This window comes from Biomphalaria glabrata, chromosome 7 (genome assembly GCF_947242115.1).
Source record: "Biomphalaria glabrata chromosome 7, xgBioGlab47.1, whole genome shotgun sequence".
Lineage (NCBI taxonomy): Eukaryota > Metazoa > Mollusca > Gastropoda > Planorbidae > Biomphalaria > Biomphalaria glabrata.
In genome coordinates this window covers 39,426,054-39,438,667 of record NC_074717.1, presented here as the reverse complement: position 1 = coordinate 39,438,667, position 12,614 = coordinate 39,426,054, and the positions used below count along the sequence as shown (strand labels likewise).

The following is a 12,614-nucleotide window of genomic DNA, read 5'->3' as shown; positions in this document are numbered from 1 at the left end:
GCAAATGGTTTAAACTGTGATTGTAAATGTAATTTGCATAACAATTTTTGCAGTCATCGAACAGACTACTAAACAAACTGCTGCTCTAATCCATTTTTTTTTTCAGCTTAATTTGCCAATCAATACTATTTTTATATTAACCCTTAAAAAGTGTGTGGTAGTTCAGCCTCTAACCATCAGAATTGTAATTCCATTGTGTATTCACTCACTGTAAGCACTTTAAGGGTTAAAAAAACAACACCTTATTGACAAAATAGCATTCTATTAACTAAATAAACAAGATTATTAAATGTTTATAACTGTAACGTTATTCACCATTGAAAGCTTCAATAAATAATTTCACAATGCTGACCTTTTCCTTTTGTTCACATCAATTGCTCTAACAATAAAATGCAGTACTTAGATAGTATTTTATGCATTGGTTCTCACAATCAATTTAGTAAAAAAATGTTGTTTTTTTAGATATAAGTATTACAGGAGTAAAATCAAATGAACCGTAACTAACTTTAACAGTCTGAGATGGCAGATTTATAGTTCTGGTGCATTGATCCAACCCAATGGTGGAAGCTTTGCCTGTGGCCTCTGTGAAGGAGTTGTTCATAAAACGTCTGAAAATGGAACTTTTTCCAACACCATATTCCCCATGGAGGATGACTTTATAACTAGGTATCCCTGTAGCCATTTTGATAGATCTGAAAAATATAATTATAATAAGCAATAGAAAAAAGAAAACTATTTAAAAAATAAACCTTATCTAAGGGAAGGAACTACTTAGTACTCCCATTTATCTGAAAATTAGGGATTTATTTCCCTTTCTCCTATATAAAACAAAACTAATTAATTAGTACTAAATGATTGATTAATTGGTTAATTTTTGGATTGATTTGTGTATTGTTATCGACTATGAATAATTATGCAAAATTTTAGCTTGATCCAAGAATGGGAAGTGGGAGAAAAAACATGTCAAAACGTAATAAGGGGACTAAATCCATATACATATATAATATATTGTAATAACTTAAGTGAGACAACTCAACGAGGCACATATAACTCTATTTACACGACATCACAAGTTCATAAAACATCATCTTTCTTAGGCACAGTCTTTTCACTTCGGCTCTCAACTTGGGCGGAAATCGTTTTTCTCCTAATGTCAACATCTTTTTCTAGTCTGGTTACTAGAAGTGCGCACCTCAGCAGTAGCCTGGATGGCGGTGCGCAAAGCGGAGTCATAACATTGCCCCCGTCTTAGCACTTTTCGTCTCGATAAGAAACACTGCAGCCGAGGTTTGACAGTTCAGGTGGAGGTCGATCAGTGGGAGCCACAGGCGGCAGGGAGTGTGTTCCCCACGAAGACATCCGCAATGTTTTCCTCCAATGCCGCATTCTCTTTCTCCAGTTGACCAGGCTGTTGTTGCGACGATGACGTGGCCGTTTGACACACAATGAGATAGTGTCGAGCACTGTTTTCTTCAGCACAGCCGTTGATCGGACACGCTGTCTCAGCAGACCTTCCTGACAGACGTCTCTCAAGGTTCACATGCAGCCACGTTGCAAACAAAGTCCAATGCACCTCAGTCATCCTCAGCTAACAGTCTCACGTCCAGAAGATAGATCTCTTCAGGTTCAAGTGGAAAATGTCTTCCTCTTGACAGCTCAGATTTAGAGTGGTTTGATTGACATTCATCTATGCCAATGTCGATGATGATGCTAGAAGTACACATGCCTAGTTGGTAGTTTTCTTGGCATCTAAATTCTATGTGTGATGCGCCGCACGTACAGCTCATGCTTAACTTCTGGATGCAGTTGTCAAGCTTCGAATTTCCCTCGTGAGCATCAGCAGATAGGCAGAGGTCTTTAAGGTCCATAGCAACAGGCTTGAACGCAGACCCAACGTTGTCTTGATCTGTCCAGCTCATTAAGGTACTGGTAACAGGTACAACAGGAACAAACGCTTCAGGCAAGTAACAGACTTCAGTCTCTTCATTTGTCTCTTTTCCTTCAATTCGGTACATTCCGTTGAGATCGTCGCAGCAATCGTTGTCATGTTTCTCGTCTTGAAAGTCACAACCACAGGACTTGCCCACAACACAGACACAGACGGCGCTCCAATCCCCAGCGTCTCCGTCACCACTGTTTGTGCAGCCACAGTCTTGACCACGCAACTTCTTTATCAACGAGTCTACAGGCAACTGCTCCTTTACCAACGAGTCTACTCCTTCTTTCGCTTGAGACACCATTTTATCTACCTTGTTCCCCATACTGTTGATTTGTTTACACATTGCATCAATACCTTCCTGTATCTTGCCAATGAGCTCATAAATCTCCGGTTTAATTTCAAATAAGTAGGTATCTGGATCTTCGTCTTCATCTATCAAGGCTTGCCGGAGACGAGCTGTAAGCACCTCCTTGGTACCACCAATTATCTCATATCGGTAACGAAGTTCCTTCCTAAGCTCTTTAACTGAGAGTTGGTCTGATTGTTTCAAAGCTGCCATTGTAAATCCTACCTCCTCTCGTTGAGTTGCATATAATCCCACTTCTGACACCAATAGTAATAACTTAAGTGAGGCAACTCAACGAGGAACATATAACTCTATTTACACGACATCACAAATTCATAAAACATCATCTTTCTTAGGCACAGTCTTTTCACTTCGGCTCCCAACGTGGGCGGAAATCGTTTTTCTCCTAATGTCTACATCCTTTTCTAGTCTGGTTACTAGAAGTGCGCACCTTCTGCACTAGCCTGGATGGCGGTGCGCAAAGCGGAGTCATAACAATATTGTAAAAAATATGAAACACAAGGTTCCCTACTAAAGTGAGTGCCTTTCTTCCAGTTAACAATCTAGTCAGATGTTAAATTAGGGCCTTCTTCCTTCTGCTCTATATCTTAAGTAGCATCCCTCTCAAAGTCATGGTTAGTACATCTATCAGAAAATGACCCAGCCATCTTTGTCTTCTATGACTACTTCTGTAACTGAAAGGATTTGTGCTATTTTCTGTTCATTTGATAGCCAACTCTGATAGTATCCAATTTAAATTATTTGCGATTCACAAAGAAATGAAAGACTAGGCATGCAAGATTTTTATCCAGCGATGTGTCCACATTTAATTTACCCGAGGATTAACTTAGTAAACTTATTAATGAAGAACATCTGTTGACAATATCTTAAACTGTATAAGTAGAACCAGTAGAAAGGCAAATCCAAGTCTTCACAAGAAACTCATCAAGGAGATGAGAACATTGGATTTTCTACCTCCTTCTCCACAAAACAACTTCTTCCCTAGACTATGTTCTATGCCCAAAACAACTACTTCTCTAGACTATGGTCTATGTCCAAAACAACTATTTTCATAGACTATGGTCTAAGTCCAAAACAACTACTTTCCTAGACTATGGTCTAAGTCCAAAACAAATACTTCCCTAGACTATGGTCTATGTCCAAAACAACTACTTTCCTAGACTATGGTCTAAGTCCAAAACAAATACTTCTCTAGACTATAATAATATGGTCTAAGTCCAAAACAACTACTTTTCTAGACTAAGGTCTATGTCCAAAACAACTACTTTCCTAGACTATGGTCTATGTCCAAAACAACTACTTCCCTAGACTATGGTCTATGTCCAAAACAACTACTTTCCTAGACTATGGTCTATGTCCGAAACAACTACTTTCCTAGACTATAATAATATGGTCTAAGTCCAAAACAACTACTTTCCTAGACTATAGTCTTCTAAGTCCAAAACAAATACTTCCCTAGACTAAGGTCTATGTCCAAAACAACTACTTTCCTCGACTATGGTCTATGTCCAAAACAACTACTTCCTAGACTATGGTCTATGTCCAAAACAACTACTTCCCTATACTATGGTCTATGTCCAAAACAAATACTTCCCTAGACTAAGGTCTATGTCCAAAACAACTACTTTCCTAGACTATGGTCTATGTCCAAAAATACTACTTTCCTAGACTATGGTCTATGTCCAAAACAACTACTTCCCTAGACTATGGTCTATGTCCAAAACAAATACTTCCCTAGACTAAGGTCTATGTCCAAAACAACTACTTTCCTAGACTATAATAATATGGTCTAAGTACAAAACAACTACTTTCCTAGACTATGGTCTATGTCCAAAACAACTACTTTCCTAGACTATGGTCTATGTCCAAAACAACTACTTTCCTAGACTATAATAATATGGTCTAAGTCCAAAACAAATACTTCCCTAGACTAAGGTCTATGTCCAAAACAACTACTTTCCTAGACTATGGTCTATGTCCAAAACAACTACTTTTCCTAGACTATGGTCTATGTCCAAAACAACTACTTTCCTAACCTATAATCTATGCCCAAAACAACTACTTTCCTAACCTATGTTCTATGCCCAAAACAACTACTTTCCTAACCTATAATCTATGCCCAAAACAACTACTTTCCTAACCTATGGTCTATGCCCAAAACAACTACTTTCCTAACCTATGTTCTATGCCCAAAACAACTACTTTCCTAGACTATGTTCTATGCCCAAAACAACTACTTTCCTAGACTATGTTCTATGTCCAAAACAACTACTTTCCTAACCTATAATCTATGTCCAAAACAACTACTTTCCTAACCTATAATCTATGCCCAAAACAACTACTTTCCTAACCTATAATCTATGTCCAAAACAACTACTTTCCTAACCTATAATCTATGCCCAAAACAACTACTTTCCTAACCTATGGTCTATGCCCAAAACAACTACTTTCCTAGACTATGTTCTATGCCCAAAACAACTACTTTCCTAGACTATGTTCTATGTCCAAAACAACTACTTTCCTAACCTATAATCTATGCCCAAAACAACTACTTTCCTAACCTATGGTCTATGCCCAAAACAACTACTTTCCTAACCTATAATCTATGCCCAAAACAACTACTTTCCTAACCTATGGTCTATGCCCAAAACAACTACTTTCCTAACCTATAATCTATGCCCAAAACAACTACTTTCCTAACCTATGGTATATGCCCAAAACAACTACTTTCATAGACTATGTTCTATGCCCAAAACAACTACTTTCCTAACCTATAATCTATGCCTAAAACAACTACTTTCCTAGACTATGTTCTATGCCCAAAACAACTACTTTCCTAACCTATAATCTATGTCCAAAACAACTACTTTCCTAACCTATAATCTATGCCCAAAACAACTACTTTCCTAACCTATGGTCTATGCCCAAAACAACTACTTTCCTAGACTATTATCTATGCCCAAAACAACTACTTTCCTAGACTATGGTCTAAGTCCAAAACAACTACTTTCCTAGACTATAATAATATGGTCTAAGTCCAAAACAACTACTTTCCTAGACTATGGCCTATGTCCAAAACAACTACTTTCCTAGACTATGGTCTAAGTCCAAAACAAATACTTCCCTAGACTAAGGTCTATGTCCAAAACAACTACTTTCCTAGACTATGGTCTATGTCCAAAACAACTACTTCCCTAGACTATGGTCTATGTCCAAAACAAATACTTCCCTAGACTAAGGTCTATGTCCAAAACAACTACTTTCCTAGACTATAATAATATGGTCTAAGTCCAAAACAAATACTTCCCTAGACTAAGGTCTATGTCCAAAACAACTACTTTCCTAGACTATGGTCTATGTCCAAAACAACTACTTATCCTAGACTATGGTCTATGTCCAAAACAACTACTTTCCTAACCTATAATCTATGCCCAAAACAACTACTTTCCTAACCTATGGTCTATGCCCAAAACAACTACTTTCCTAACCTATGGTCTATGCCCAAAACAACTACTTTCCTAGACTATGTTCTATGCCCAAAACAACTACTTTCCTAACCTATAATCTATGCCCAAAACAACTACTTTCCTAACCTATAATCTATGCCCAAAACAACTACTTTCCTAGACTATGTTCTATGTCCAAAACAACTACTTTCCTAACCTATAATCTATGCCCAAAACAACTACTTTCCTAACCTATGGTCTATGCCCAAAACAACTACTTTCCTAACCTATAATCTATGCCCAAAACAACTACTTTCCTAACCTATGGTCTATGCCCATGTTACGTTTTCATATTGGATGAGACTCTTTAGACATGTAAACGACAAAATCACAGTTTATAAATACTTTAATCTTTATTAACACTGAAAACACTTTCTTGTTCATAGTCCTCCATTTCGGTTCTTCTTTCCTTTCAACACGCAATCGCACCATTTCACATTCACACTAAGATGCGCACGTAACACCCCCCCTGTTTAACAAGTTCGATGCACATCGAACGTCCAAAATACAAATCACTGAATATATTATCAGACTATTCCAAGTTAAAACAAATCGGTAACATATAAAACCATAATGTAATAACTACACAAAATCAAACACAATGTCATGTTAATACCAATACAATTCCAACATGGAATAACAATTATATTCATCACAATAATAACTGTTATTATGAGCAATTGAAACCACTTCTGTCAACATATATCTATAAGTAATCATATTTTTATTAATACAACTCCCCACTCATAATCGTATGCCTGTACAAAACACCATCATTCCAGTCGCAATCAAATAGTTAACAAACAAAGTCTATCTTGCTCCATGCATATTGTAACAACAATATTCAATTCATTACACATATATTTATTCATTGTAGAATAGAACAATAATTAATGTCCATCATTCCCACCTTTTCTAATCCTATCTATATAATTCTAACATTATTGACATGCCATCCTTTCCGCTTCCCTCCTTTGCAATGATGTCCCATTGTGATCCTACTACCTAATGATCTAGCTGTACTGTTTTCTAGGCTGCTAATATCCCTCTCTTTTCTCGTATACGCCTCTTCACTATTGTACCTTGAATCCTTAATTCTAATTAATTGTTGACACTGTCTTCTAATATGCCCCCTTCTCCCACAATTAAAGCATAAGATGTATGAACTTGTACGTCTATATGTGGGTTTAAATCGCTTTCCCTGTACCACTGATTGCCTTACTTTACTTTGATTTGGACCCATTCCTATTGCATTGCTTTCTACCTTATCTGTTAATTCTTTCTTCTCGTGCTCTCTGCTACCCATGTCATCTGATGTATGAGATCTTATGTCTTCTTCCACATCTCCATTTCTACCTCGCGTAGACTTTATCCCATAATATTTCTTCCAATTCTCAATCTCCCTTACTGAACATATTTTCACCCCATGGATATTCCCAATAATTAAATCTATCTCACCCTGATCTACAACACAAGCTTCCACTGTCCCCTTAACATACGGTGTGTCTATACTAACTTTAGCAATCGGTAATTGTACAATATTCCCATTAAACATAACACACTTCCTAGATTCGCCTGTATATTCATGGTCTTCCACTAAATTCTTATTCACTCCAATAATAGTGCTCCCAGTATCCCTGATGGTCTTGGCTGCCTTGTTCCCTACGAATGTATGAAAAATCTCCAATGTTCCAGTATCAGATGACAATGATAAGCCTTGCTCTATTCTACCTTTCTCCCAGTCCTTTCTTTCCTGTCTGTTTCCTTGATATCTTCCGTTGCGGCTATCATTTTGTCTTTCATATGTACCACTTCTATACTGTCTCTCCTGTGTCTCCCTTGTTCTGTGAGAGTTATTCTGTGTCTCCCATGTTCTGTTAAAGGCAACTATTTCTTCTATATCACTGCCTCTAGATAATTTCTTCTCGGGATGTGCCACTTTATAAGCCCTTATCAGTCTTACTATGTCTTCTATGGATTTCGGTTTCCTCTCCAACAGAAATATTTTTAATTCCTCCTGACACTCGTACATCACTTTGTCCAGCATGAGAAATGTCTTAAGACTGTCAAAGGTTTTTTCTACCTCAGCGGTTTCTATCCAGTTATCGAAATGGCTGCTCATTTTGTCCAAGAAGGTCTGCGGGTCATCCTCTGGTTCTATCTCACAATTAACAAACTGTTGGCGATAGAAAGCTTCTGTTTTCCCGAAAGTTCGAAGTAGTTGTTCTTTCACAATGCTGTAGTTACTCTGGTTCATACATATTTTTGAAGGCACCTCCGCTGTAAATGATCTTGACAATAAGAATGTCCATTTGTCTTCAGGGTACTCCAGTTCTCTCATTTCTATTTCGAACTTCTTCAAAAAAATGTCTATGTCCATTTTGTCTTCGTTGAATATCAAACCTTTATATTTTGCCAGTTTATTCCCTGTAGATTCACTCTTTCTTTTATCATTCTCTTTTCCTTGGTCTGTTTTTAACTTTTTCTCTGCTGTCTCTTTTTCAAATGCTAATCTTTCTCTTTCAATGGCGACCAATTCATTTTTCTTTTCCCTTTCAATTGCTACTATCTCTTTATCCTTTTCTCTTTCTCTTTTGTCCTCCTTATCTAATCTCTCCTTTTCTTTGTCTCTTTCCATCGCTAATCTCTCCTTTTCTTTGTCTCTTTCCATCGCTAATCTCTCCTTTTCTTTTTCCCTTTCTCTTTTGTCCTCCTTATCTAATCTCTCCTTTTCTTTGTCTCTTTCCATCGCTAATCTCTCCTTTTCTTTTTCTCTTTCCATCGCTAATCTCTCCTTTTCTTTTTCTCTTTCCATCGCTAATCTCTCCCTCTCCATCAACCTTTCTTGTACGTATTTTCTTAGTTCTGCCCCTTCAAGCTCCAACAACCTTCCCTCTTCCTTCAACACTGCTACCTCAGCCCTGTCCGCCATAGTCTATTTCTAATAATATCGAATCGAATGTTCTCCTGTCTCTAGATCTAGATTTTACTATCTCTACTGTCTGCTGACAGGAGATCCCCTGTGAATAGAGGGATACGTGGGTTACCTTTGCGTTGGGCGCCACTTGTTACGTTTTCATATTGGATGAGACTCTTTAGACATGTAAACGACAAAATCACAGTTTATAAATACTTTAATCTTTATTAACACTGAAAACACTTTCTTGTTCATAGTCCTCCATTTCGGTTCTTCTTTCCTTTCAACACGCAATCGCACCATTTCACATTCACACTAAGATGCGCACGTAACAGCCCAAAACAACTACTTTCCTAACCTATAATCTATGCCCAAAACAACTACTTTCCTAACCTATGGTATATGCCCAAAACAACTACTTTCATAGACTATGTTCTATGCCCAAAACAACTACTTTCCTAACCTATAATCTATGCCTAAAACAACTACTTTCCTAGACTATGTTCTATGCCCAAAACAACTACTTTCCTAACCTATAATCTATGTCCAAAACAACTACTTTCCTAACCTATAATCTATGCCCAAAACAACTACTTTCCTAACCTATGGTCTATGCCCAAAACAACTACTTTCCTAGACTATTTTCTATGCCCAAAACAACTACTTTCCTAGACTATGGTCTAAGTCCAAAACAACTACTTTCCTAGACTATAATAATATGGTCTAAGTCCAAAACAACTACTTTCCTAGACTATGGCCTATGTCCAAAACAACTACTTTCCTAGACTATGGTCTAAGTCCAAAACAAATACTTCCCTAGACTAAGGTCTATGTCCAAAACAACTACTTTCCTAGACTATGGTCTATGTCCAAAACAACTACTTCCCTAGACTATGGTCTATGTCCAAAACAAATACTTCCCTAGACTAAGGTCTATGTCCAAAACAACTACTTTCCTAGACTATAATAATATGGTCTAAGTCCAAAACAAATACTTCCCTAGACTAAGGTCTATGTCCAAAACAACTACTTTCCTAGACTATGGTCTATGTCCAAAACAACTACTTATCCTAGACTATGGTCTATGTCCAAAACAACTACTTTCCTAACCTATAATCTATGCCCAAAACAACTACTTTCCTAACCTTTGTTCTATGCCCAAAACAACTACTTTCCTAACCTATAATCTATGCCCAAAACAACTACTTTCCTAACCTATGGTCTATGCCCAAAACAACTACTTTCCTAACCTATGGTCTATGCCCAAAACAACTACTTTCCTAGACTATGTTCTATGCCCAAAACAACTACTTTCCTAACCTATAATCTATGCCCAAAACAACTACTTTCCTAGACTATGTTCTATGCCCAAAACAACTACTTTCCTAGACTATGTTCTATGTCCAAAACAACTACTTTCCTAACCTATAATCTATGTCCAAAACAACTACTTTCCTAACCTATAATATATGCCCAAAACAACTACTTTCCTAACCTATAATCTATGTCCAAAACAACTACTTTCCTAACCTATAATCTATGCCCAAAACAACTACTTTCCTAACCTATGGTCTATGCCCAAAACAACTACTTTCCTAGACTATGTTCTATGCCCAAAACAACTACTTTCCTAGACTATGTTCTATGTCCAAAACAACTACTTTCCTAGACTATGTTCTATGCCCAAAACAACTACTTTCCTAGACTATGTTCTATGCCCAAAACAACTACTTTCCTAACCTATAATCTATGCCCAAAACAACTACTTTCCTAACCTATAATCTATGCCCAAAACAACTACTTTCCTAGACTATGTTCTATGCCCAAAACAACTACTTTCCTAACCTATAATCTATGCCCAAAACAACTACTTTCCTAACCTATAATCTATGCCCAAAACAACTACTTTCCTAGACTATGTTCTATGCCCAAAACAACTACTTTCCTAGACTATGTTCTATGCCCAAAACAACTACTTTCCTAACCTATAATCTATGCCCAAAACAACTACTTTCCTAACCTATAATCTATGCCCAAAACAACTACTTTCCTAGACTATGTTCTATGCCCAAAACAACTACTTTCCTAGACTATGTTCTATGCCCAAAACAACTACTTTCCTAACCTATAATCTATGCCCAAAACAACTACTTTCCTAACCTATAATCTATGCCCAAAACAACTACTTTCCTAACCTATAATCTATGCCCAAAACAACTACTTTCCTAGACTATGTTCTATGCCCAAAACAACTACTTTCCTAGACTATGTTCTATGCCCAAAACAACTACTTTCCTAACCTATAATCTATGCCCAAAACAACTACTTTCCTAACCTATGTTCTATGCCCAAAACAACTACTTTCCTAGACTATGTTCTATGCCCAAAACATTTACTTTCCTAGACTATGTTCTATGCCCAAAACAACTACTTTCCTAACCTATAATCTATGCCCAAAACAACTACTTTCCTAGACTATGTTCTATGCCCAAAACAACTATTTTCCTAGACTATGTTCTATGCCCAAAACAACTACTTTCCTAACCTATAATCTATGCCCACAACAACTACTTTCCTAGACTATGTTCTATGCCCAAAACAACTACTTTCCTAACCTATAATCTATGCCCAAAACAACTACTTTCCTAGACTATGTTCTATGCCCAAAACAACTACTTTCCTAGACTATGTTCTATGTCCAAGGATTTGACTTGAATCCAAATGTTATGGTTACATGGTCATGCACTTGAAACATTTTTTTTCCCACATCAGGGGTGTGTGCATGTGTGTGGGGATGTTTCATAAACACACAAGCTTTTAGCGGCCAGGTAAACATTTCAACACGTTTTAAACATCTCCAAGCGCTGTAAACCAAGCTGACAAAAATACACACACACACACACACACAAAGAGTATAATGGTTAGCAAGGATTTGTAATAAAGTAAATATTTTAGAATGTGAGAGTTAGCACGGATTAGTAGGCATATTACAGTATAGCAAGAATTAGTAAGCATATTACATTAAATGAGTTTATTGCGTTGAAATAATGAGGCGAATTTTTCTACTATATACGTATGAAAACGGGAGTGTACAGGGCTACTACAGGGACACAACAACATGGCCGGTATTTTCTATTTCCCTATTAGACAAGACCGCCCTACAAGCAGCGATGTCCTTGCGAACAGCCGGTATGGACAGTGTAGAGGGACTTCTTATGGTCCGACAGTTACGCTGGGCAGGGCACGTATCCCGTATGGGAGACGAACGTAAGCCAAAAGGCAGTCTTTTTTGGTGAGCTAAAAGGTGGTCGACGTTACAGAGGCGCCCCACGGAAACGCTTCAAAGACCAGCTTAGGCGCCAACTTGCCTTAGCTGACATAATAGAGAGCACCTGGTTGCATGCGGCCTCAGAACGAGACAGCTGGAGGTCACTCACAAAGGCCGCGGGATACATTTGAGACCAAAAGAATATCCGCTGCCGAGGACAGACGCAGACGGCGAAAAGAAAATCTAAACGACCACCTGCGAACAATGGTTATACTTGCCCTGGATGTGGCAAAATATGTAGGTCACAGCTGGGGCTGCGCAGCCACGGTAAATACTGCATACCTCACTAATCTTCGGACTCGAGTACGACGAAGACAAGACTTATTATTAGACATTGCATCGTTTAGTCACTTACTGGACATAGAAATCGCATCTTCATGTATAGTAAAAAGTCTCGAGGCATTATGTTACATCTTTATTCTATACAAATCTCACATTCTCATGTCACAAATAAGAAAAATGATACGCTGTTGTTTTCAATCATTACCTTCTATGTCTAACATCTAGATCTAGGTATTTTAACACAGAACAAGAAAAATTAATTGTATTCAAGTCTA

At 37.6% G+C, this 12,614-nt stretch overlaps 1 protein-coding gene across 6 annotated transcripts in view; it reads right to left on the bottom strand.

The window, feature by feature from the left end:
* LOC106072732 (uncharacterized) overlaps nt 1-12,614 on the bottom strand; it is a 31,692-nt gene that overhangs the window by 1,996 nt on the left and 17,082 nt on the right. For 5 of the 6 annotated variants that reach the window (XM_056036806.1, XM_056036811.1, XM_056036807.1 and 2 more), the window contains exon 2: nt 506-692. In XM_056036806.1, coding sequence (XP_055892781.1) covers nt 506-692 — 187 coding nt within the window. Of the gene's footprint in view, nt 1-505; nt 693-1,060; nt 1,355-12,614 lie in introns of those variants that run through there. The other variant, XM_056036810.1, reaches the window with a different exon arrangement.